Here is a 26,103-nt window from a genome sequence, read left to right on the forward strand (position 1 = left end):
AGGGCATTGATGTAGTAGTTCTATGAATGATCAACATTCTGAAATATTTTGTAACTTTTCTTTGTTTTTCTTATTATATGTTTACTTAATCAAATCAATGATGTCCTACATTAAGTCTCACGTGAGTAGCACGTGACTAAGTCAATGCCGGAGTAAAATGGTCAAACTACAAAATCCGGCAACAGGTAGTAAATTACAACATTATTTTTCAAATCTAAGGTAGTAAATTACAACATTTTTTTTAATAGGTAGTTTCTCGCAAATTCTTGAGTATAATAGGTATTTTTTGACAAAATTTCCATTTTTTAAACACAAATTTATATGCGAAGTATGTGGTTTAATGGAGGTAGTATGTTTTTCTCTTCAGTTTGTTTTTTCTTTCTTAGGACTTGCCCTCTCTTGCAAGTTTTAATGGTGCGATTGAAAAACGGAGGAAAGATACCTTCCAAATAAAAATACAATTAAGGAGTGTTCTATAGCTTCCAACAACAACAGAATATCCCAATTCTGATCCCAAATAAAACATGGATAATATACTGATAGAGTATAAAACATAATCCTGGGCCTCAACTATCAGCTTAAGCTTTTGGTTGAGTTGGTCCACTAACATATACTTATCTTATACGTAGTATACAAGTATATACTTGCATAGCTTAAAAATTGATTTCTTTTTTTTTTATTGACAGGTAAATATTGAATTTCAAATCAATAACTTTCATAATAATTTTTCTTAAAAATCATTTCAAATCCGGTAATATTCATTTTTTCCATATCTTAAATGTTATTCCATATAATTTTATAAAACAACTCTTTGTATTTAATACATATATTTTTTTAAAAAAAAAAATAGTGCATCTTATGTGCGGCTAGCCACACTATGTGGCGGATTGTGAAATAACAAAGTAACTAATATAACACTAACCGAATAACTTCCGTAATAATAACCGAGTAACCCTTATTTTAACACTCATGAAGTTTCCCTTGTAAAACCGAACGAGTAACCCCTATAACACTAATGAAGTAACCCTCGTAATAGATGACCATACCATTGACCAACCACATATAAGAATTTGTGGGGAAAAAAATATATATATTTTTTTTTAAAAATTTATTTTCCTTGAAAGTTATCTACTAGCATTATTTTTATTTTTTATGTTGACATTTTTTTTAGTACTCCATACTTGGTTGTCAAAAAAAAAAAGTACATACTTACGGTGGCGATTCTAGTATGGGTTCAGTGGGTTCAGCTGAACCCATACTAAACTCGAAAGAACACGAATTGGTTTTTTTACAAAAGAAAATAGTAATAAATATTAAGTTTTGCGCATATCTTGAGTATACAAATGTGCGTTGTAGTGGTGAAAGCCTTACCTTTTATTATGACAAAGGTCAGGTGTTCGAAACCCAACACCCTTTTTTTCCTCCTTTTTTTGGGTTTTAACCTTTTCCCCAATTCCCAATTGTACTTGATTTGTTTATACTTTTCCCCTAATTCCCAATTATACTTAATGCTAGAGATTATTTGGTGCCACTAATGGGTTATGCCAAACTTTGCAAATTGCAAAGGGAGCAAGACATTGTCAATGCAATGTCATTTTTCACTATGAATACGGAGCAATTTCAAACGATAAAGGATTATGGTTGAGAATATTTCGTCGAGTTTAATTGTAACTTATTTAAATTTGTTTTATTTTTGTTGTTCGTGTAATTGACATGTATTGTGCACACCTGAAAAGGGCAATTTTATTTTTATTTTTTTGAATTATAATATTTGATATCCTTGTATTTATTTGGAGAGTCCGAACCCATAATGAACAATTCCTGGAATCGCCACTGCATACTTATCTTATAGGAGTATATATATACAAAGTAGTTTAGGGTTTCCAACAACAATAACCCAATTCTAATCCAAAAAATGGATGAACCCTCAAAACCTCTCATCATGGTTACCATCCCCAACTCAATCACACTCACATCCACCAATTATCATTCATGGAAGACTCAAGTCAAAGCCGTGCTCATCGCCTTTGACTTATTCGACAAACATATCGATTGCACCCTACCATCCACCACCAATCGAATATGGTTTCGCCAAGATAAGCTAATATTTGGTGTCCTTATTGGTACCATATCAAACGATCTCTTTCCTTTTGTTTCGCAAGCCAAAACAAGTCGTGAATTGTGGTATATACTAGCCAAAACCTTTGATAAACCCCTAAACAATGTTTCCGAGTGTTCGCATCAAATTATAGATTTAACCTCACCCCCTTCTTCGCCATGGAATAATGAACCCAATCCACCCATCCCTAAGCAGAAGAGAAGAGTGAGTTTTCAACCTTTGAATTTTAACCCTTTGATTTATTTTTTTATATTCATATTTCATATATTTTTTATCTTGGTTGTATTTTTATGGAGTAGTAACAAATAAAATAATTATCAAGGGATCGGATTCATTCAATCTTTCGTACGTAGTAGTTTCAATTCGATCAGTTATGGTGGAAAAAAGAGAAATCGATGATTTTTTTTTTTTTTTTTTTTGTCAAAATAATCAAGGGTTCTAATTTAACTACATACAATCAAGAGTTAAAATTGGTTTCTTAAAAAAAAAAAAAAAAAAAAAAAAAAGTTAAAATTGGTGATACAATTTTTTTAATATTAACACTTTATCTATTAAATAATTCTTAATTGGACACGTGTCAATTCCTTATTATTCCTTTTTTTTTTCCTCTTCCTATATTCCAAAAACTAAATAAATATGGTGCTTCTTTCAAAATTAATTAATGAGATTAAGATTTTTTTTTAAATATAAATTTTACAATTATTTAAACTTTAAATAATGGCTACTTCAGAACGCACGGGACTAAACTAGTAATTTTTCTAATTGAAAAAATATTGGTTTTTTTTTTTAATAGCGAAAAAAAATTAAAAAAAAATATTGATTTAAAATAATTGAAAAAAATTGTTTTTTTTGTTTTTTTTTTTTTTTTTTTTTGCACTACATGATTAACTCTACATATATACACAAAAAATTGTTTGCAGAGAAAGAACAATGTGAAAGAAGGCGAACGAATGGACCGACTTAGCAACTTACCTCATGATATCATGGTACACATATTATCTTTTGTAGACATAAAAACAGCAGCAAGAAGTAGCCTTGTTTCCAAGAAATGGAGGTATGTTTGGACTCACTTAGTTAATCTAGTTTTCGAGGCCCCGGAATCTTATGACTTAAGCCCACGACAACTTATCAGAGGACTTGATGAAACTCAAGTAGAAAAATTTTGTACAATGGTTAACAAGGTTATGACCGCGAATTGTGCAACATTTTTAAATTCCTTCCGAATATGTTTTCCTCTAAAGAAACCCACCTCGAATGGGATTGATAATAGATTAAATTTCTTGTATCATCTAAGGAACTCCAATCTTGGTGATATTAATAAGTGGATTGAATTCGCCTTAACAAAAAAAGTTCGAAATTTTGAGTTGAACTTATCAGATTTCCAAGGGAATATTGTTGTTAATAGTTACACAATTCGGAAGGACTTTTTCCTAGTTCGCCCGGTTTATAATGATCATCTTTATACCTTACAATCTCTTCACTTGGAAGGCTTAAACATGGATGGACCCGTGCTCGAAAACGTCCTAGCATATTGTCTCAATCTTGAGTGTCTAACGGCGAGGTCATTAAGGTACCATTCGTCACCATCGAGGTCTAGTTTTGATCATACACAAAATCAATATCGACATCTTGTTGTTTCCTCCCTCAAGCTGAAATACTTGGAGATATGTCACTGCTTTGACATAAAGTCTGTAAAGATTTCAGCTCCAAAGCTTACTTCGTTTACATATTTCGCGAATTATGGTAGTACAGAGGTGGAGTATACTAATGTTCCATCACTAGTGAATGTGACTTTTGGAGATTATTATTGCTTTCATATTCTTCATAATTTGCATCTTCTTTCATCTTTCTCACATCGACTTGAGAAGCTTGCTATTCATTGGAATCAGGTTAGTTTGGGGAGAAAACATTTATGAGTAAGTGCGTCGTCTTACCATCATAAGACCACTTTAATTTATATGTGACTCTAAGGTGGTCTTATGGTGGTAAGACGATTTTAATTACTACATCCGTTTCATATTATTTGCAATGATTTGACATAAAGTAAAAAAGAAAAATGTCTAATCATTACAAATAATATGTAACGGAGGTAGTATAAAGTTTGTATAACTTAACTCGGTGTTCTTCCAAATTTGTATGTAGGTGAATCGTGTTGCATATGGATTGAATGTGATCCTTAGGAACAACCTTCTCGATTTAAGGTCTTTCATTGAGAAATGCCCTGTGTTGCATACCTTCAAGTTGGAGGTACAATTATTTTGATGCACTTTTTAATTTATAAACTTTAAGGTGTCGAGATGCTACTTAAAAGTCAAGTCTTAGACATTAGATTGAATAATCTCGTCTGCATCATTTTCCTTTTCTTAATTAGTTAGGTTCTCATTTGATACTTTTTTTTAATTGATGCACTTTCATTTCAAGGCAACAGTATTGTATTGACTAGTTTAAGTTTGTTTGCATCAGCTGTGGCCTTTGTCGAAACAACCGGTGCCAATGTCAGGACAAAGGGATGTTACGATCAATTACGAGATGCGTAAACATAATCAACTCAAGGTTTTGGAGATTGTTGGATTTGATGGAAGTGCATCTCTTGCTGAGTTTGTGTTTTGTGTCATTCAAAATGCTCCGATGCTTAAGAAGATTATATGTGATTATCGCTGTCCCCGATCAAAGGGAAATGCTCACAAATGGTATGACCTTCAATATATTGATAGAAAAGGCTTTGTGAGAAGACAAGCCAAGTTGCTTGCCAAGCAAATTAGAGGAGGCGTTGATGTGGTGATTCTATGAATGATCAATATTCTTCTTTTATACCCTTTTGTTCCAAAATAAATTACCCGTTTCTCTTTGGCAAACATTTTGGAGAATATTGTGAGGTTGTCTTTTTTTTTTAGGAAAGCACGAATATTTACTCTTTAAGTACTTTAGAATGCTCTTTAAATTCATCTTGTTGTCACGGTCCGACTTCAAGTCCCTCAAATGGAGTGAATGAAGGTCTGCTCCCTGCTTTTACGACTCTCAGCAACTCTGATCTTGCTGAGTGGCCTTTGATAATGTCGTACAGTACGACCATTTCAAAGCCAGCAGGAAGAAATCGAATTTTGCAAAAGGCATCAGGGTTAGATTCACGGTAAAATTGATCTGTGTACCAGTAAATATAAAATAATGTGAAAGTAGAAGCAGAATGCAAGAACAAAAACATGTAAGCAATAAATGACATTTGCTTGTTTTCATTTATAAAGGTGTATAGAAAGATTGTACATAACATTGTTAGGACAATGACCTCTAGATCTTATCCAGATGTGATAGCGCGATAAACTTTCAAGGACAAGCCTCTAGAGCAATAATCTGACAGCATACACTGAAAATTTTGAATAAAAATGAGTATTACATTCAACTGGAAATCACAGAGCAAATAAAATCATTGCTCTTTAGGTTTCCAAATTTCAAGTATAATAAAAATGACACAACTTACCTCACAAAATGTACCAGACCAATTATACAAAGGAGTACATGTGTGGTAGGTAGCACAGGATTAATCTGATCTACAATTTCTGCAGCCACCTTCTCATCAATGATCTGATCTTAGACGTGAACGGAATGAACCTCCAGCATACAGCATTTGATATACAGGTCTTATTCTTAGCGTAAGTATTACGCTTAGTAAGGATCCCAACCCACAAAGTCCAGCAAGAACAAAGAATGTAAGCTTAAAGCAAGAAGCCCCAATGCAGATTGATAATCCTTGCTTGTTGGCTTCGGCATCATATACATGACCAGCAAGCATTCCTGAGAAAAGCAGAGCACCAATGGGATTGCCAAACTGTATAAAGTTGTAAATAACACCGAAATGTTTAAGACCAAATAGCTCAGAGGCTGTTGGAATCATTATTGCAGTCTGAACTCCGTAGCAGATCCCAAGCGATGCAGTTGCCACAAGAAGGGTACCGGTGAGAGCATATGCATAAAAAAGGAATGCTACGACCATAATCAATTGAGTGACTGTCATCCATACAGTTCGAGGAATTAAATGTAATCTGCAAAGCAAATGTTTAGCAGTCAGCTTCATGCTCCAAGAGTTCAAGTCCAGAATATCTAAGTTTGAGATTACTTAAACATGAAATGCCAAACAGGAGATGTTTTTAGCTGAGTAACTGTCATCCAAATAAACTATTATCATAATATGTAGTACTTTATATAAAGTGAATTTTCATGGACTAAGACTTCTAAGAGTTCTAATATAATACTTGCACTTACTAGAAGATCATTTCCTATTGCTATGAATTTAATGACGAGTTGAACATCATATTTATGCAAATGGTAATATAGAAGAACATCAACTTCCAAAATATTCAGAAGAAGATATTGCAAACTTCTCTACCTGGCACACTGGACTGAAGAGCGTTAACTATAGCTTATGTAGCTAGAACGAGAGTTAAAACTGGACAGTGAAACATCATCTATTTCTAATTAAGTAAATCAGAAAACATTATCACCTGACGAAATATTCTGAAACTGCACCTCCACCCAGGCGCCCAACGAAATTGCAGATAGAAAATAGGGACAAGAGTATGGTAGTGTCATGCTCTTCTTGGGCGTAACCTATCTGAGCCAAATTGTTAAGAACAGTCACTCCAGTACCAACTCCTAGAAAGTACACTACCCACAAAAGCCAAAAATCGGCCTTGATCAAAACCTCACGGAAAGTAAAATCATCTCCTCTACGGGGTCTCCTTTTCTGTTTTACAGCACCCTCTCCAACAGCAAGAAGGATGTCCAAATCAGAAGCATCTTCCCCCTCTCGAAAACTCCCAAATTCTGAAGAGGATTTTACCAGCAAGGGTTCTGTTTGTATCGATTCATCTGTATCTGACACCAATTTGTCTGAAGAATCAACAGGTCCAGTAAGTTTTTTTTTGGAGGGAAATAATGTCATCTTGATAGGGATTGCAAGAGGAGCCATCATTAATATAACCATAACAACAATAAACGCATAGCAAACAGCTCTCCGGACAGAAAGTTTATCAGCAATAATTGTCGTTGTGAGGAGATAAATTCCAAGAAATATACTTGCCCCTTGAGTAAATAGGAAATGGCTCTTTTCAGAAGTGTCCTCTCCAGATGCTGGTGTACAAGGTCTAATGAAGTACATCAGGGTAAAGCATATGATTGGGATGCCGAATGTGAGGAATAGGAGTAGTGATGTATCAGATTTTTTAAGCACCATATCATATATCTCTGTATATATTGCAGCACTTAGACCAACATAACCCTTTAGAAGACCGGCAACTGTGCCCCTACTCATAGGGAAGTTCCTCATGTTGGTGACAAGAACAGCTGTCCCAAAAAATGCGCTGCTATTAGCCCCAATAACCATTGCAAGCCACAGCTGATCATAGGAACGGGGTGGAGTTACAATAAGATAATGAGAGTGATGCTAATACAATTGTCAGACTAGAGAATAAGATGAACCAACTTGGCACCAATGCAGAACAAAGTTTGTGGATCTAACAATTAGTTTATATTATAATGCCAAACTACTTAATATAGGTTGATTATAATATTTGATGTAAAGCAGCAAGTTTGACTAGTTTAAGCCCAAAATTCCAGCTTAAAAAATAAAAGCATGGAACAGGACATTAACCTTGAAGCAACTCACAATAAAAAATTGCATAGAGTTTTCTCATTACACAGCATTAAACCATCCTTTCATACATTGAAACATTTACCAAAAAAAGTTCTATTAATGTCTCTAATTTCTTATCCCTCCGTTTCCTATTGTTCGTTCTACCTACAATCTTTTTGTGAGACAAAATTGATCAAAGTACAGAAGCAGAAAAAATTTGAAAAGGATGGACTAATGTGTTCTTTGCCTTTACAAGATATACTGCCCCTATAAATTGACATTCCTACTATAATCTATAGATTCCTACATTTTTACCAAAGGTACAGTTGTTCTTTATTCTACAATACCACCACAATTCAAGCAGGTCCATCCAACAAAAGACTAAACCGACACTTTTATCTTCCTTTATATACACCAAGGCTACTTTCTTTTTTCTTTTTCTTTTTTTTTCACATTTGTTCATTTTCAAACACTCCTAAGGATGAAATATGAGTGGCTAAGAGGCCTTTGTATAACCAATTTCAAGTATTGCACTAAAAATAACCCCATAAAATCAATCAATTTCAAATTGGATACTTAAAAAAAAAAAAACACAATACACGTGAAATCGTCAAAATCTATTAACTTCAGATTCCAAGATTTGAACTTTTTTCACAAAAAAAAAAAGTTAACTTTGAAAAAGGGTGATTAAGAAAAGCAAAGAAACAAGAAATTCATACCAGCCAAAAAGGCAAATTGGAAACAGTCTGTGAAACAGCAAGCCAGAGAAGTCCATAACCCAGAAAACAGCCCAAAGCACCAAAAGAAAGAACAACCCAAGGTGGAAACTTGTTACAAGCAATGCCTGGCAAAATTCCAACACTTTCACCAATATCATTTGCAACACCCAGAATTGTAATCTGCTGTTGTGTAAAACCCAGTACAGATTTCAATGAAGGTGAAAAAAGAGGGAAATTATATGAATTTCCTGCTGAAAATTCAACCCAAACTGCTGCTGCTAATCCTATCCATGGTGGTCTTGTACCAGATTTTACTGCAATTTCTGGCATTTCTTTTTCTTTTTTCTTTGCTGCTTTTGTTGACTAGTTTTCTTTTCTGGGGTTGTTAAACTTTGACAAAGATGGGTTTTTTTTGTTGTTAGTATTTGAGCATATTCTAAAATGAGGCTGAAAATACTCGATTTCAATAGTAACAATAATTTGTTTGGAATTGGCAGTATTGCACGTTTCCACCAACTCAGATTTTTTTTTTGGCAGTGAGATTGAAAATTTTAGTGTTTGTTGTTTTTGGGATGAATGATGGAATGAAAAGGGGATTGAAGCGGGAGGATAGTAGCTAGCCAGCTGCTCACTTGGAAGCTGGAATTATTTCACTATTTTGCTTCTCAATTTGTTGCCGTGTTTCTCTATCTTTCAATTTTATACAGTACTTTCTGCTTCTGCTGCTCATTTTTCACGAGGCCTTGTTACAAATCTCATGTGCCCTCTCCGTTCTTTTTTTATTACAAGATATAGATCTTTACACTTTTTAATACACGTCTTAAATTATTAATTATTTTATTTTTCAAAAAAAAAAAAATCGAATAGAAATTGATATTTTAAAGCTTTTCGATAAATCAAATACGTAGTAATGTCACATATTCACATGCATATCGTTAAGCAAGTATGTATGCAAAATGTTACTCCCTCCGTTTTTAAATACTTACTCCATTTCTATTCTTTGCACTATTCATTTGCCCTACTTTGATTAATGTTTGTGATTTATACATAAGAAAAAAATATAGTCTTGTGGATATTTGTTAGAATCATCTTAATGAATAGATTATTAATTTTCAATTGTTAGAATTTATACTTATTGATAATTAAAGATATTAGTGATCAAAAATAAACATCGACATGCGTGTCCAAAGAAATGTAGCAAGTATTTAAAAATGGAGGGAGTACAAGTTTTCCTTCATTTAATTCTAGAAATGCCCTTTAAATATAACAGTTACATATAGTATTAGAAATCACTCAAGGAGTATTGTCGGAGTTTGCAATTAAGGGGTACTCTGTATATCATTAATGGCCAATGGGTCATTTGGTAAGGACTAAAAGTTTGGTTGGGATTTGATATCCCAAAAAATAATATTCCCTTTGTGACTCCGTCCCTTAGTTATATGCCTATTTCTCTCTATTATGTGAGTAATAAATGAAGAAATAGGCATATAATTAAAGGACGAATGAAGTACTATGTACGCAGTAGTACTCTATTTAGGAAGGAAAAAGTTATAAAAATAGTCTCAACTTACACACATTCTCTTTACATAATTTCGGCTTTGAATTATTTATAAATAATCTGAATTTTTAAATTCATGTGATGGAGAAGAGAGAATGATGATGTTAATGGTCCCCTAACCAATGACGGTAACGGATCTATTTAGAAGTTGAAATTATACTTTTACCCTCAACTTATAGGGTGCAAAGACCAATATATCCCTTGATAAACATCAATTGTTTAATAAAATATTAACTTGTATTTTCTCATAATAGTAAGGTTATAACAGTAAATTTATTTTATCACTCTAACTTATTGCCACAACTAGCCAAATAAGAGAGTTTATTTAAAGAGAAAATACAAGTATCTCAATATGAAATATAAGATATGTATCTCAAAAAGGCATATTTGTCATTTTTAGTGCATAATTTGGGTTAGTTTTGTAATATTGAAAAATAAATCTTTATTTTCAAGCTATAACAAAAGGCTTCAATGGAGCATTGAAGAACTTCAGCCGAAAAGAACTTCAGCCGAAAATAGAAGAAGTTCACGAGAGAAATGCAAAAGGTTCAAGGGGGCTTCAATGGAGGACGACCTAAACCTTCCCCGTTAAGGGTTAACCTTGTATCTCATGTTAAGATATCGGGACTAGCTCTTTTTTAAAATACTCAATCCCCACCCTCTAATCTTTAAAGTTCGAGATTTTTTTGCTGAGAACTGATTGAAAGAGACTTATGAGCTCAAAATAATGCAGTAGTACTAATAAATCCACCTATTTTTGGTTGAATTAATTGAATGCTTTTTTTTTTTTTTTTTTTGAACTAATTAAAGTTTATTGATTGAGACAATTAAACCTTACACCCCGATTGATTTTGGCCTTATTAATCTGTATCAAATATTGGTGGCCTACCTTGTCATTATAAGTAGAGACGTAGAGTAAGAATGAACTATAGTTATTATGATAAGCCGGTCATAGAAGTTGCTCATAGATTCAAAGCGTTGGCTTAATCTTACCACCTTATTTGCCTGTACCAAAGATCAAATAACCTTTTATTTGCACAATTGGATTGCTGTAAACTGTAACAATTAGCAAGGCGATTGCAAGATTAAACTGGTAAACACACAAGGAACACCGATAAAACTGTATGTGATTGAGTTATTTTGAAAGATAACATAGATTCTTAACAAGGAGTATTATACATTTTTTTTGTACAAGAATGTAAACCAACATCATTGATTCACATTAATCTAATAGAGATCACAATTAACAGGAGTAAAATCAACACTACACAATCTCTTTAACATGGTATTGATTGAATGAGCATATATGCTCAACTTTCGCCACTAAACTAGCCACATTTACATGTTTAACTAACAACAATGTCTAACTAACAACAATGTCTACTTAATCAAATAACATTTATAAACAACAATGTCTAACCAACAACAATGTCTACTTAATCAAATAACATTTATAAACAACAATGTCTACTTAATCAAATAACATTTATAAACAACAATGTCTAACTAACAACAATGTCTAACTAACAACAATGTCTACTTAATCAAATAACATTTATAAACAACAATGTCTACTTAATCAAATAACATTTACATGTTTAACTAACAACAATGTCTACTTAATCAAATAACTAAATGAAATCTACTTAGGAATTGCTAGTCAAACAAGTCCTACATATTAAGAACTTAATTCCTGAGTACAAAAACTCGACATCTTACCCCTTTGTTGAAGACCTCAAAACAGCCCCCCTACATACAAAACCCGATTGTGCATCTTCCAAGATACATAGATCCTTTCAACACATACAAATCGTTTGCCAGGCTCAGAAGTCCATAGACCCAAGCACCCAGCTGTAAGTCATGTAACAGCAACACGACCATTAAAATGAACAAAATATTTCTCAAGAACATTCTTATACCCACCCTACACAGCAATTACTCGACTATTAAGCAATGCATTATGATCCTTTTTATAACCAGGTAGACTGCAAACTTGTTACCACTGTCCAGAATTATCAAGATTATGATACATGTAGCAAATTCTTTACTCGATTTTTATATAGTAGTGAAATATGTTATTGGTTTCTGAGCTTGCATACCTAAGAAATTTGTTCTTTGAACAACTCACCTTACTCTTTGAAGTTGATGAAATTTCCATAATTTTAGGGATTCAAAGAACAAGAGAGAGAGATTAAATAATTTCATAACAGATTGAAAGAGTATGATATTGGTTAAATACTTGAATGCTTGCTGATCAGCTAGAGAGACTTAGGGAATTTATAGAACCCTAATTAATGAATTGGGAAATTGGATATTTGAAGCAAAATAGATTACTTCACTAAATATACTTACCTTAGATAGGAACAGATTCGAAGTCGGTATCATCAAGTTCCGTCTCATTAATGACTTCTAGAGTATCTCCTCAACTTCACCATAACCAAACATCCGATTTTGGACTGTAACAAAAACCTCCATGTTTTCGGGCATGTCAGATGACCTTAGCTTGGTCAAAACTCTGCCTCCCATACTAAAAGAAGATTCCGAGGCAAAGGATGTGATGGGAATTGCCAAAACATCTCTAGCCATGTGAGCAAGAGCAGGGGAAAAACTCGGATAATCGATTTGAGATTTCCAATATTGGAGAACATCAAAATTGACTCCACTATTTCGAGGCACACGGGGGGAATATAGATACGTATCAATATCAAATTTGGTTCCCCTACTCTCAGGTTTTTCTTCTTCGTCAAGCACCTATAATTAAAGCAAGAAAACTTAATTATTATACTAAAATCATCAAAACAAAATAAACAAGATTAAAATCAGATGAATTATCAATGTAACAACCTGAAAAAAGTTCTTCCAGAAGGGACATAAATCAGAACTTGAAATACTTGGAGTTGAGGGTGCGCTAGTTTGAACAGAAGATGGAGTAGAGAGATTCTCATAAAAAGTATACAGTTCAGTAAATGTGTCATATACCGCTTTTACCTTATCGTCATACTCCTGACCAGCATAAAGCTTGCCATACAAGTACTCCACATATCGAAGTTTATGACGTGGATCAAGCAAAACAGCAATTGAAAGTATTGAAGAGTAGTTATCCCAATATTTTTCAAACTTTTGGAGCATAAGAGCAGCCATTTCTCCGATGCTACCAATAGAGTCATTTTTAGCTTTAGCCAACACATATTTAATCGCCGTAATATAGGCAAAGTACAAGTTTGCAGTAGGGTATTCTGAACCAGAAAACAACAAGGTTATATTATAAAATGGTTTAAGAAAATCACGCATATTTTTAATGGCTTCCCATTCCTCCTTGAGAAGAAAATACTCAAAACCAATCTCTTGAGAAGCAAACTTATCAATAGGAGCTTTCGCCTCCAAACATTGACAAAGCATCAAATAAGTTGAGTCCCATCGGGTTGGAAAATCCAGCCTCAGCTTACCAGAAAAATTAGAATGAGAATCTCTAATAGCTTGCTCAAATCTAGCAAGTGCAGAGTCATGATATTCAATGTATTTCACAGTCTCACGCAACTTAATAACACTTTCATCAATCAACTTCATACCACTTTGAACAATGAAATTAAGAATCTGATCTGCACCCCTAATATGAAAAAATTTACCACCACAAGGCAAAGAACAAGTAGAATGCAAGTCTTTCTTAAGATGCTCAATCATGGCATCCATATCACCGGAATCATCAACAGTCATAGAAAAAGCTTTGCCTTTAAGATGCCACTCATCGATAATATTAAGAACAAAACGATAAATATCAGCACCATTATGGGGAGTTTGACAAAACCTAAACGACAACACTTTGGACCGAAGTGTCCAAGATTTATCAACAAAATGGGCAGTAAGCGCAAGGTAACCACGAGATGAGCACGCATACCACGAGTCACAAGTAAAACAGATTTTACCAGGCACCTCAGACAATAATTGACGCAACTGTGCTTTGAGCTTTTCATGCTCCGTGGTGCAATGCTTAAGAATGGTATCCCTTGTAATATGCTTTACATTGGGATTCAAATAACTCAGTAACTCCCTATAATGTTTGTCCTCCACCATCTTAAGAGAATAGCCATGATGCATGATGGTTTCAGCCATCATAGAACAGAAATTATTTTGATCAAACGAATTTTCATATTTATGAGCCTTACGTTGTTGATAAGGTTTGCAACAATCAAAATGTCTTTTAAGGCGAGAAGTTACAAGATGCCCTTCAGATTCCGGAACCCAGTCCTCATTATCAGAATCAGAAACCCAGTCCTCATTACCAGATGCAGAAACCCAGTCCCCATTATCAGCTTCAAAATTTAAAAAAAACTTAGTATGTTATTTAAGACACAAAACTACAGAATACTCCGTAATTAACATCGAAACTAAGGAAAAATGGGACAGCTAAAAAAAATTCATATCTATTGAGCATACAAATTGATAACAAAAGAACATTTCCTATAATATATGAAGAGCCTCAAAGCAGGATTTCACTCATTAGTCAGAAAATTTAGCAGAACTCTAACATATCAAATCAAACACATTGATTATTTCGCCACGAATATTAGCATCCTTAGAACCATTCGGAATCATTGGAAACTCAATTACCAGATTTTGTATCTTTCCAAGTTGAATTAATCCAATGACAATCAATAATTTCAACATACATCAAAATTTTTTTGCCACACTCAAAATACCATAAATCAGCCTTAACAGCAACAGACCATTAATATTCACAAAACATTGCTTAAGAACCTCTTTATCTCTAACATATGCAGCAATTATTGGTTATTTTAGCAATGCATTCAAATGATCACTTTTATATGATTTTAAACACAAATTATCAAAGTTAATGTATGTAGAAAATTATTTAATCAAAATAATTTGGAGTATTGAATTATACCAACTATATTTGAGCAAGCAGAATCTTCAATTAGAGCTCCAACCTCAGGAACAAGTTCATTTGGATTTGATGAAGTTTTCATAATTCTTGGGATTAATGGTTAATTGAAAAGGAAAAAATAATAAAGTTTAGGAGAGATTGAAAGAGTAAAGGATTGATTGATTGCTGAACCAGAGTATTAGATAGAACCCTAAAACCCTAATTGATGAATTGGGAGTTAGGAAATTGATACTGGTAATCGATAGGGCTTTGATATTATGGGATGTTATTTATTCCACAAATACCCTTGTAATGTAGCCGTTAAGAAGGGGTAATGTTAGGAGTTTCCACTATAAAGATGAACGTTAAGAAGGGGTATGTTAGACTTTTAGGTTTTTCTCCACCAAAATTTTGACTCGACTTGTGAGTGATTTTTTACTTGTTGAAATTCAATACTTTGTGTATTGAAGTATATTTTTGTTTGTTTTTTTTTTTTAAATAAAGTATATTTTTGTTAATTAAGGGTGTGTTTACATTTACTGAACTGAACTGAATTTATTGAAGTTAAATTGAACTGAATTGAATTGAACTGAGCTGAAATGAATATTTTATGAGAGAGGGAAATTAGGAGCTGAATTAAACTGAACTGATTGGAGCTAAATTGAGCTGATTGGAGCTGAAATGGACTGAAATTAAGTAAATGTGAACATGCCTTAAGTTTATACTCTGAATTGTTTCTAATTTTTAGTCTGATTGAACTAATTTAGAAATGTCTTATAATCATTTTGTATTTGTACTAAGCAACCATTTTTAAGTTGGTGAAGTTTTTTTTTTTTTAATTAATTTTTTAACCTATATCGTTGAAATGAACAACATTTGGGTTTTGATTTGATAATTCAACATTTACTACCTACCTAAGTATTGCGAATTCGATCAAACACTCATCATCACTTTGATGTGTACTAACTAGAATGAGTACCTAATACTTTTGCAATTACATATGCAAAACAAGTTTCATAATGTAACACGTATTGCTGTCACACTATATTCCCTAAATCATGTTTGAGTTAGAATTCTCCAGAATCTCAAATTAAATAGCTATCAATTTATAATTAACTAATTTTAACATACATAAACCGTTAATACAAATAGCTACTTAAATAAATCATTACAGCATTTTCATGTAGCTTCTAGTTCTAGATAGAACATATTAAGATGCTATATATATACATTTTCTTGGGTCGACAGGACCAAGGACTCCTTCATATTTGAGCCCAAATTTCAGATTACTTCTCCAAGGAGAAAGAAAATAGAATGATTCAAGTTTTGTGCATACATGTCCCCTTTGTTTTTGAATCGGTGTGTCCATCATCATCCACGGATCATCTTTGTAAACTTGTAACTATTGTGCACGGTTTGCAGCCATGTCCCAATCCCGGCCCGTATGCAGATATATACAAGCTTGAATTTCTCTTGGCTAAACCTTCAACCACTGCTCATCAAGAACCCTTTCACCTTCACAAGTACTAAAAGTGGACTCAAGTGCAGCCATTGATGTGGGTATGCATAAAATATCTTTTGCTACTTTAGACAAAATCGAAAACACCCCATCATTTTTCTTCCACTAGGATGTTCTCATCTTTAGAGATAAATTATCCAAAAAAACAGATAATCATCTGATCTAATTGTGTTGTTTTACTAAAACTAGCCCTTGTCTTCTTCAAAATTTTCATAAACAATTTTGATCTTAGCGAATGGTCTATCTCCATATCTTCCTTTGAAGACATCATTTGGGATTGACAATTGGGTTGTGTTACTTGTGTAGTTACATTTTTTCACTTGTATAAGGAGGCATAATGAATATAAAGCCGCTTCAAAATGTCTTTACACTCAAAAACTTTCTCTTCCACTAATAAGTAACTCCACTCCTAAAGTTTTGTAATAATAGTCTAACAAATTTGATAAACCCTCCACCTTAATACCAGGATCAAGTATTGCAGCAATATAGTATATTATAGGTATATCAGACATATACTCCAACCATTTGTTCTTCATGATCCCAACAACCAAACCCAAAAGTGGATCATTCTCATACATTTCAAATACATGAACAATTTCTACACATTAAATTATAACTTGATGACAATTAGCATCATAAACCAATGAGAAGGCCTGAATAGCATCATTAAACGTCTTAAACAACTGAATTATAGAGTTAATTATATCCTATTGCAAATCTAAACTTTGGTCGACATTATCTCTATAATTGTTACTTAATATCTCCTTGTACGGAAAAATTAGACATAACATTTCATACGTCGAATTCCAACTCCTTGACCAATCCAGAGGGAAATATCTCGGTTTTAACCCAACCACCTTACAAGAAGTTTTAAAAACTTTCTTGTAACCTCGAAATGTCCTAGTCCACCTAACTAACTCTCTAATCGGGTTTATCAAACACCTTAATTTCTCCATACCTCGTTGAGCACACAAATTAGCAGCATAAGCACAACTCCTAACATAAAAAATTATCCCTCTTGCAATCGGATTAATTCTATTCGTAACAGACTCAACATATTCATCACCATTTAAATCAGTACCAAAGAGAGATGCAAAAAAACCTTATTCCACAACTTAAACACATCTACCACATTACATATTTCCCAACATATTTCATTACAAGTAGCATCATCCTTGATAACATATTTCCCAACATTTTCTTCAATTATGTTGTACATTTTACCCTTATTCATTTGATCCGGTATAATTTCCAATTTGGAATAAAGATTAATTACTTTGAGAGCAGTAAATTGAAAAAGAAAGGTGGGAAATTGATTTGCTGTTCAAGAGTGAGTAAGAAGATTTAAGAACCCTAATTGATGAATTGGGAATTTTGATTGGGGTTTTAGGTATTTATTGAATTTATGTAAAATTCAAGAAATGCCCTTAAAACTTGGCCATTAATGGCTTTATGTAGGGGTATTATTGGAATTTTACAGCCGATTAGTACTGTACCTATGTTGTTCTTCAGTCTTCCATTTTAGTCTCCTCTTATCTCAGTTTTTTTTTTTTTTTTTCATCTCTGCAGTGTTCATCTTCTGGGCTGCCGTTCATTTCTCAGGTATTCTATTAAACTTCTTCTTTCTTATATTCTTGTATTTTCCCTAATTCATCCTCCTTTAGTGGTTAATTCGATATTGCTAATTGGTAACCTAAGTTTTGGATGATGAATCTATTAATTCTACTTTTCTTCGTCTAGTTTATACCCTGATATTTTAATTGTAGTAATTTTGTATATTGAATTTAAAATTTGGTTCTTTAATGTGATTATTTCTGGGTTAGTTTCCCTATTGAATGGTACAACTTCTCATAGTTACAAATATATGATATGGGCATGACTTATTAGCAAAATTAATTAGATGGGGTTGCATATTTTGAGATGAATCTGATAATTATGGTGATTGAGTGGAAATTTGAAGGTGGGTAGGAAGAAGGATGACAGGAAAGTTAGTTATTTAGTGAGATGACCCTAAAAAAAGTGTGAATTTCTTCTCAGTGTTGTCTAAACTAATTGAACAGGAAAAAGGCCTGTGTGAACAATGAACAATCTAAAGATGTTTGCAAGAAGAACATCGGCCGCCTTTTACAACCCCACATCGAATTTTAGATTGTATCGTTTGTTGTCTTCGTCCGTTTCAGCTCCATCCTACAATAATAAGTTATTTGTTGCTGGGTTGTCGTGGTCGGTTGATGAGAGGTCTTTGATGGATGCTTTTTCCAATTTTGGGGAGGTTACAGAAGTGAGGATAATGTATGATAAGGATACAGGAAGGTCTAGAGGGTTTGGATTTGTTTACTTTGCCAAGGATGATTATGCCATAACTGCAAAAGATGCTATGGATGGTAAGGAGCTGTTAGGTCGTCCAATGAGGATAAGCTTTGCTCTTGATAAAGTTCGAGGAGCACCAATTGTGGTACCTCGCATTCGGGACACTGAAGCTGCTACCAGAGACAAGAATTGAATCTGTGACTGTGAGGGATCATTGTTATAGAAAGCTGCAAGATCAAGACAATTACTATTAGAGTGTGTAGCATTTTCTTCATTGTTTGCTTACAGAATAGTATAAACATTAATAGAAATTCCCATACCCAAGACGGTGTATTGATATCTATTGTGGTTTTGTCAAATTTGAAGTTTGGCTATCTAATAAAGGCTGTTTTGGGTGAGGTTGCTAGGAGTCTATGAAATACTTTTTATAGTCTCTATTTGGTTTGTGTATATAATTTTAAACTTGACTTGAAAAGTTTTGTTGGTGCACTTTTAAACTTGATTACATATCCAGAAGGAATTAATATGACTAGTTTTGTTTTGAAATTCCCTCCATGCCTGCATTTATGTTTTATAGCAATCGGCAATTTGCCATACCAGGTGTAAAGTGTTTACCAAATAATTTATGGCTAGAATGGTTGTAATAGCATGGATTGGGGTGAGGGTGGGATTTTGGATTTTCTAGCTGTTTTCCTTGGTGCATTGTGGGAAGGAAACCTTTTTGGATTATTTGCAGGAAATGAGCAACAGATAAACAAAAAGAATCTCTGTTTGTGGTAAAGGAGTTTGTATTAGCTGAAGGCTACTATATTTAGGATAGCTTTGTCGATTTTTATTTTCTGACTAGTATGGTGTTACTGCTCAAGTCTCCGAAAGCTTGTAACAAAAAACCTTCTGCCGTAGATAGTCTAATTCAGTATCAAGCATGGAAAGGTAAGGATTCATAGCTCTACCAGAAACATGTTAAAAAGTACTTCAGCACTGCATGTATCTCAAGTCGCATCAGATTGCAAGAGATGTCTACTAAAATGAAGTTTTCTTGAAGCATATTCATGGCAGCCTGAGCTTTGGTTACTTGGTTAGGTTATTGAACTTAAGCAGAACAAGTAATGGTACCAGTTGTGTTTGGTAACAGCTCTATGAACTGTCATTTTGAAGCTGGTACTGAGGGGTGTGATTCCGTGTGAATGTGGCTGTTTAAAGTTTAAACTGATACAGAGCTGTAGGATTACATGAGCTCACACATTAATCTTTCCTGAAATTCCCTCTCGTTTAAAGATGAGTGGTAAGACAATGAAGTCAAGTGTATTACTTGTTACCGTGAAGACTGCAGACTGAGTGCTCTGTCTTGCTTGTATTCACTGTTTCGCCGTCTTGGTGTTTGCAAGTTCTTCATCTGAAAGATTACAAAATTGATTGTGATAGGGACAAATAAGAGTGCTGATATTCATAATAGATTTAGGACTTGAGCAGATTTTAAGCTTCCCCTTTGTTTTGTCGAATTATTGTAATTATCTCTTTTCCTTCCCTCCAATCATCTTATTTGTTGGAGTACTCTGCAAGCTATATCCCTTTCCCAACCTAATAGCTGCTTTTTCATTCTGCTGATGTGCAAAGTATTATTTTAGTTGTGATTAGCCAGTTCGACCTGATTCTCATTCTGAAATTGTGCAGCGCTCATGGGTAACAAACCTGCGAAGCAAGAGAAGGATGAACTTCTTTTGAAGTTTCCCCCTCCTGTCGACCCTGGTTTTGCCCGATGGCTTGCTCGTGATATTCAGAGGGTTGAGGGTTACACCGTGAAGAACTGCCAGAGCCTGAAGCCACCAGATCATTACATTGAGTTCATGCACTTGAATGGATGGCTAGACTTGGATTTAGACGACCCAGATTTGGCTCACTTGTTCAAGTGATAAACTGTTTGTTCTCCTTGTAGATTGAATGAGACTATAAGCGTTATGCTTGAATTGTATATGCTTTCATATTGTTCTACTGGTTCTCTCAAAACTATCTTAATGAATTCATAATGCTAAACATTTATTGTTGATTACAATTCAATTACAAGATATATAATTGTTTTCTTACGAAAATGTTACACTAAGGTTAAGTACAGGACTTCTAAAGAGTGAAATTTTGGAACAAACACCTTTAATAATATGGACACTTTGAGCACTTATTGGATTCCATACCCTTTTGGTGCTCTCTATCATGTGTTATGTTGTTTCATTAGCCATACTCCATTTTGTTACGATAATTGTACATGAATAACATTTTATTAATCATATTAGAATATTCAATTAACCTGTGAATATTGTTAAGATTTCAAATGAGAAAAACAAGAATGACTAGGAGTATTATCACAACGTTTATTACCCTATGAAGTTTAACCGTGTCAATATAAAACAAAAGTAGTACTACGTACCCGACAATAATTATCAAAAAGGGGTGGTGGCGCAGTTGGCTAGCGCGTAGGTCTCATAGCTAGAGTTGAGTGATCCTGAGGTCGAGATTCGAGCCTCTCTCACCCCATTTATTATTTTGTTTTTCTCATTCACTTTTTATTACTTTTATTTATATATATTGAATGTTCAAATTGACCAATATGGGGTGGTGGCGCAGTTGGCTAGCGCGTAGGTCTCATAGCTTCTGAGTAATCCTGAGGTCGAGAGTTCGAGCCTCTCTCACCCCATTTTTTTTGTATTGTTATTATAAATTTTGCAGCTGAAAGATACACGTACACAAATATGAAATTAACACACTTTTCTTCATTACACATGAATTAATTTAAACAAAACCACATTTAATTTAAACGCTTTAGCCCTTACAAAAACAAAACAATTTTAATGGGTTATCCCGTCAAAACATTTTTTTCGAATAAATAAAAGATACACATGAATTAAGCACCTCTTCTCACAAGACCGTTGTCACCACGTCAATACTGAAGACACTAAACCTACTAACAACGCCCTTAAAACCACCACCAACAACCGCCCCGAAGTAACTACTTCCGAAGCAGCCGAGGCGTGTTTAGTAGATTCAGAGGAGTGTTTGGTGGCAGCAATAGAAGCCGAAGGCGCCGGAGGAAGAGAATGAACAACAATAGAAACCTTCATTCCACTAGTACAACCACCAGTACCACAAATGAAGTAGTATCTTCCTTTCTTATTCAAATGCACAAAGTCCTTCCCATTGCTCCAATTTCCTGTTGCTCCTTCAATTGTACAATTGTCATACCCTGTCTTGTTCACTTCAAACACATTGTATTCAAATTTCTTGTACCTAAAAGCTGCAAAATCACACAATTTTAGTTCTTATGTACCAATAACTAACCAATTTAATATAATTGCACATAGTCTATGATATTTGCCTAATACGATACAGCCCAAAATGAAAAGTGTTAATTAGGCCATGTTCTTTTGAGCTTCTAAACAGAGCAGAGCAGACCAGACCACAACAGCTTGAAAGAACATGGCCTTAAGAGTTAAGACCAATACTAATAAGAGTAACAACTAATTTTTTTGTCACGTATGTACAAAATAATTAATAAGCTAGGAATAACAAAATAAAGCAGAAATGAAGTACATACATATGTAATCACCAACATAAAAAGTTTGGTTATTAGCCCAATCAGTGTAGTTGATTCCAGGGTTCCAACCCTTATTAGCACCAACAATGTGGTCGGTAGCGGTGGCCGGATAGATTAAAAAGGCGGTACCGACAACGATGAGGAGGATGTGGATAAGGGAAGGTGATGAATTGGACAACATGATCGTTTGATGGTTTAAGTGAATTGCCCCCACTTCCAACTGGATGTTTTGTGTTTGTGTGGTATATGTAGTGATAATAAAAGCAGCGAAAGATGTTGGCTTTCACTGTATATTATTCAAGATTGTCCATATTAGCTGGTTTATCAAATATCAACTGTCTATATCATATCCAATTCCAAACTAACGGTTATTTATATATAGGGTTAAAAAAAAAAAAAGGCGCTCCCAGGAGATTTGAATATAAAGTAATAAAGTATGCAATTTATTATTATAGTACATAATATTCATTTGGCATTATGTCAAGTAATAATTATGCAAGAAAAAAGAGGTTAATCCACTTCCTAGTTTTTTATATAGCATGCGAGAATAATATACGGAGTATGTACATTTTAAACTGTGCTCCCTAGGTCCAATAAAGCTGTTCTAATAGAGTATTACTAATTCATTAGGAATAATGTAATTATGCAAGTACGTTTTAGTTTTTTTTTTTAAGTAAAGGGTTTTGTGTGAAACATTATAACGGTTTTTAATTTATTTTATCAAGTTTGAGAGGTACAATTACAACCCTCGAGATCAACCAAAAAACTTGTTTCCCTCCTCAATGAAATGTATTGGATATTCTTCCAATACCACATTTGATTACTTCTTGTAAATAAAGAAATGAAATAGACATCTTTTGAGGAATTTTCTTTGAGTTAAAGAGTTGAACGAGGGGGTAGTTGGTAAGAGCTCTATGAAAAATACTCCGTACTTTCCTTTATCACCATGTATGGGTTAAAGAGCTTTATTTGAATGCATTTGACTTTTAATTGATTTAATTAGGTTTGCTGCATGCATTTGACATAATCAAGTCCAAGTTAGTCTTCATGTCCTTTGATTACTCCACAAGTCCACATAACTTACCTAAAATTGAGTGACATTAAAGTTGGTCTTCTAACAACTTATGAATGGCTCAGTTCAGTTCAGCTCCTAATTTCCTTCTCTTATAAAATACTCAGTTCAGTTCAAAGCTCATTTTAGTTCAGTTCAGTTCAGCTCAGTTCAATTCAATTTAGTTCAATTCAGTTCAGTTCAGCTGAATTCAGTCAATCTACCCTAAATCATTAAAGTAAATTAGGGAGAGGAAAAAAAAAAGGAGACAAAGCATAAAAAAGAGAGACAACGCTGCATGGTGAAGAAAAACCAGTGAGTACCATAATCACATATTCACATGCAATAGTAAAAGAGACATACTCTGGACCAACTCAACATTGAATATAAATATATAATGTGAATGTCCGTGATATCAGGCGCAATTTTGAGTTGGTGTGCCCAATGACCTACAACTTTAAGCATTTTTGCTTAAAAGCTGAAATTTTGAAAGAAACATATTCTTTTCTCATGGAACTAGAAAATTTGTGAGGTTCTATCAATGAATAAAAAAAAAGACTAAAGATTTACTGTGCATGATGCAAATGTTGGGCGTATCAAATGCGAAGTAACATGTTAATTAATACTCAAGCATTGTGTTTATAAACAAATAAACAATCACAAACATCTTGTACAAGTAGAAAATCTCGGTGTATAATGATTTTGGAGATCAATTTGACATTTCCTTTAACAAGATCAACAACTAATTTATTGTAATTAACGGGATTTAATGTAAGAATTGCACTCACATGAATATTGTACATGATAAGAGGATCATAATGAAATTAGGCTTTTGCACCTTCAAGGAAGCTAATGGAGTCATGTTTCGAGAGACATTTCTTATATCATGCAGTAGTAACTGCTTTATGTGCCATAAATCGTTCATAATTCACAAAAGCAATTTAAACTGAAATTGAACTAAACCATACTAGCTAGTCACTAGTTACTGTGCGACCTATATTTAATGATTAATCGAAATAGATGGCTAATGATTAACCTACATAATTTTACATACCTATAAGTATCTTTTCACAATTAATGTTCAATACGTAATTAGGGCATGTTCTCTTAGCTTAATTTCAGTTCAGTTCACTTCCTAATTTTCTTCTCTCATAAACAATTTATTTCAGCTCTATTCATTTCAGTTCAGTTGAGTTTAGCTCAAATTAGTTCGGTTCAGTTCAACTCATCTTAGTAAATCAGAACAGGCCCTTAAATGAACTACTCTCTTATTTTTTTTTCATTAGTTACTATGGACATTCTTTGTTAAAAGGTGTAATTATTAATTAACTCGTGACGGTTCTAACTTTGGGGGCATCCTTAAAACAATCCCTAACTTATTTCAACCATAGTTAAAATTGTCACGGTGTAGAATTTTTTGTGGTTTGTTTTATTGAATATTACTCTATTTGTTTTAAGGTGATGAGAATGTTGCATAAGGGAAGGTAATTGTTTAGAGTGATAGAAGATTAATTTTTTTGTAATATGCCTTATCAAAAACATGTATGTGAGTATGTGATACTATTAATTGGTCAAACCAGCTAAAAATATGTTAGAAACCGTTTTGAAAATTACCCTTTAAAATAGGACCATCCTAAGTTAATGAATAGTTAAATTTTGAAAAAAAAAATCCCGGTGGAGTAGTTGATAGTTTGATACTAGGGAGTAAAAAAAAATTACTCCCCTAATGAGAATTATGCTACTCGTATGTGAGCTACAGCTATTGGAGTCAGAGTAATAAAGTGTCAACTACCTGATTTAGTTATCATGATTTATAGAAACCACACTATTAACTCAGAATTGTCAGTGGCCAGCTGTTCAGATTTAGCAATACAAATAATGCTAATTAATTAATTTAAAATTAAATGAGTAAATAAAAAAAGGGAAAGAGAACTAGAGAAGAGTAGATAGCTAGGTAGGCTAAATGATGTTTGCAATTTTGGTTGCCTCCTGCCCATCAAACATGGGGAGGTGCACTCCTTATTTGGACCATCTTTGTAAACAACCACCCTAACCTCTTGCCTTTTGTTTTTTACCCTTTTAATTCTTGGAGTCAACTGCATCATTAGTTCATTACATATGGAGTACTCCCTATTACTCTATCTGTCCCTTTTTTAATAACTCATTTGAACAAATTTATGGAGTACTCCCTATTACTCTATCTGTCCCTTTTTTAATAACTCATTTGAGCAAATTTCATGAGAATTAACAAGAGGAGAGAAAAAATAGTAAAAGTACATTAAAAAGTTAAATTCACATGGCATTTGCGGAAAAAAAAAATAGAAAAATATTACTTTGCACAAATATTGTTGCAAATTGAAGATTATTTAATGCAAATAAGTTCATCATTTTGGATTAAGAAATTGGGCAAATGGATCAATCAGAAAGGGATGTAGGAAGCTTTAATCTCATGTATGGCTATTCAATAAAAAAAAAAAAAATAACCATATGTAACTAATTATTACAGAGTATTGCTTTTGTTTTGCATTTTTGGCACATCATTCATTTTTCTAAACAAGGAGAGGTCCTATATAGGTCATGTTGGTTCTATTTGTGAGGTGATTTTGTAAAGGTAGGCTTAATTTGACAATAGTTGATTCATGACCAAATCAATTCGTTCAATACTTCAATCGTTCTATTTCATGTTCAAGTCAAAGCAACCGAGCAAGTTCGTCCAGTACAAACATAGAGCAC

General features: G+C 33.5%; 4 protein-coding genes, 1 non-coding gene and 1 pseudogene across 6 annotated transcripts; 4 read left to right on the forward strand and 2 right to left on the reverse strand.

The window, feature by feature from the left end:
• The first annotated feature begins 1,906 nt into the window (after positions 1-1,906).
• On the forward strand, positions 1,907-5,176 carry LOC145557956 (F-box/LRR-repeat protein At2g42720-like). The gene is made up of 4 exons (XM_081619128.1): positions 1,907-2,323; positions 3,040-4,008; positions 4,262-4,366; positions 4,583-5,176. The coding sequence occupies exons 1-4, from the start codon at positions 1,916-1,918 to the stop codon at positions 4,907-4,909; spliced, it is 1,809 nt and encodes a 602-aa protein (XP_081475254.1). The 5' UTR covers positions 1,907-1,915; the 3' UTR covers positions 4,910-5,176.
• Positions 5,177-5,322: 146 nt separating this feature from the next.
• LOC145558766 (protein NUCLEAR FUSION DEFECTIVE 4-like) lies at positions 5,323-9,167 on the reverse strand. 2 transcript variants are annotated; one of them, XR_014092609.1, is made up of 4 exons: positions 8,465-9,167; positions 6,616-7,508; positions 5,595-6,156; positions 5,323-5,480 (listed from the first exon to the last, which is right to left on the reverse strand). XR_014092609.1 is itself a non-coding variant. In XM_081620103.1 (3 exons), exons 1-3 carry the CDS (start codon positions 8,792-8,794, stop codon positions 5,691-5,693), a joined length of 1,689 nt encoding a protein of 562 aa, XP_081476229.1. In that variant the 5' UTR covers positions 8,795-9,166; the 3' UTR covers positions 5,323-5,690. The 2 variants fall into 2 exon arrangements, 1 of the variants encoding a protein (XP_081476229.1); XM_081620103.1 differs by having other exon boundaries at positions 5,323-6,156; positions 8,465-9,166.
• An 8,703-nt stretch (positions 9,168-17,870) lies between these two features.
• Positions 17,871-20,786, forward strand: LOC145558767 (uncharacterized). Its single transcript, XM_081620104.1, has 2 exons — positions 17,871-18,025; positions 20,408-20,786. The coding sequence occupies exon 2, from the start codon at positions 20,413-20,415 to the stop codon at positions 20,644-20,646; it is 234 nt and encodes a 77-aa protein (XP_081476230.1). The 5' UTR covers positions 17,871-18,025; positions 20,408-20,412; the 3' UTR covers positions 20,647-20,786.
• Positions 18,504-18,926, forward strand: LOC145557957 (glycine-rich RNA-binding protein 4, mitochondrial pseudogene; annotated as a pseudogene).
• A 551-nt stretch (positions 20,787-21,337) lies between the features above and the next one.
• Positions 21,338-21,422, forward strand: TRNAM-CAU (transfer RNA methionine (anticodon CAU)). Its single transcript is given in 2 exon segments — positions 21,338-21,375; positions 21,387-21,422. It is a non-coding gene; the product is annotated as a tRNA-Met (tRNA).
• Positions 21,423-21,478: 56 nt separating this feature from the next.
• LOC145560162 (early nodulin-like protein 19) lies at positions 21,479-22,616 on the reverse strand. The gene is made up of 2 exons (XM_081621423.1): positions 22,320-22,616; positions 21,479-22,019 (listed from the first exon to the last, which is right to left on the reverse strand). Exons 1-2 carry the CDS (start codon positions 22,498-22,500, stop codon positions 21,658-21,660), a joined length of 543 nt encoding a protein of 180 aa, XP_081477549.1. The 5' UTR covers positions 22,501-22,616; the 3' UTR covers positions 21,479-21,657.
• Positions 22,617-26,103: the final 3,487 nt, after the last annotated feature.

The sequence above is a fragment of the Chenopodium album genome, chromosome 9 (assembly GCF_948465745.1).
Source record: "Chenopodium album chromosome 9, dcCheAlbu1.1, whole genome shotgun sequence".
In the NCBI taxonomy this organism is placed as follows: domain Eukaryota; kingdom Viridiplantae; phylum Streptophyta; class Magnoliopsida; order Caryophyllales; family Amaranthaceae; genus Chenopodium; species Chenopodium album.

Coding starts and splice junctions, on each gene's coding strand:
- LOC145560162 (XM_081621423.1), bottom strand. CDS start 22,500: ATGTTGTCCAATTCATCACCTTCCCTTATCCACATCCTCCTCATCGTT. Junction 22,020..22,319: donor TTATGTTGGTGATTACATAT/GTATGTACTTCA, acceptor GTGATTTTGCAG/CTTTTAGGTACAAGAAATTT.
- LOC145558767 (XM_081620104.1), top strand. CDS start 20,413: ATGGGTAACAAACCTGCGAAGCAAGAGAAGGATGAACTTCTTTTGAAG.
- LOC145558766 (XM_081620103.1), bottom strand. CDS start 8,794: ATGCCAGAAATTGCAGTAAAATCTGGTACAAGACCACCATGGATAGGA. Junction 7,509..8,464: donor CCAATTTGCCTTTTTGGCTG/GTATGAATTTCT, acceptor TCCTATGATCAG/CTGTGGCTTGCAATGGTTAT. Junction 6,157..6,615: donor GTTTCAGAATATTTCGTCAG/GTGATAATGTTT, acceptor TTTGCTTTGCAG/ATTACATTTAATTCCTCGAA.
- LOC145557956 (XM_081619128.1), top strand. CDS start 1,916: ATGGATGAACCCTCAAAACCTCTCATCATGGTTACCATCCCCAACTCA. Junction 2,324..3,039: donor TCCCTAAGCAGAAGAGAAGA/GTGAGTTTTCAA, acceptor AATTGTTTGCAG/AGAAAGAACAATGTGAAAGA. Junction 4,009..4,261: donor TTGCTATTCATTGGAATCAG/GTTAGTTTGGGG, acceptor ATTTGTATGTAG/GTGAATCGTGTTGCATATGG.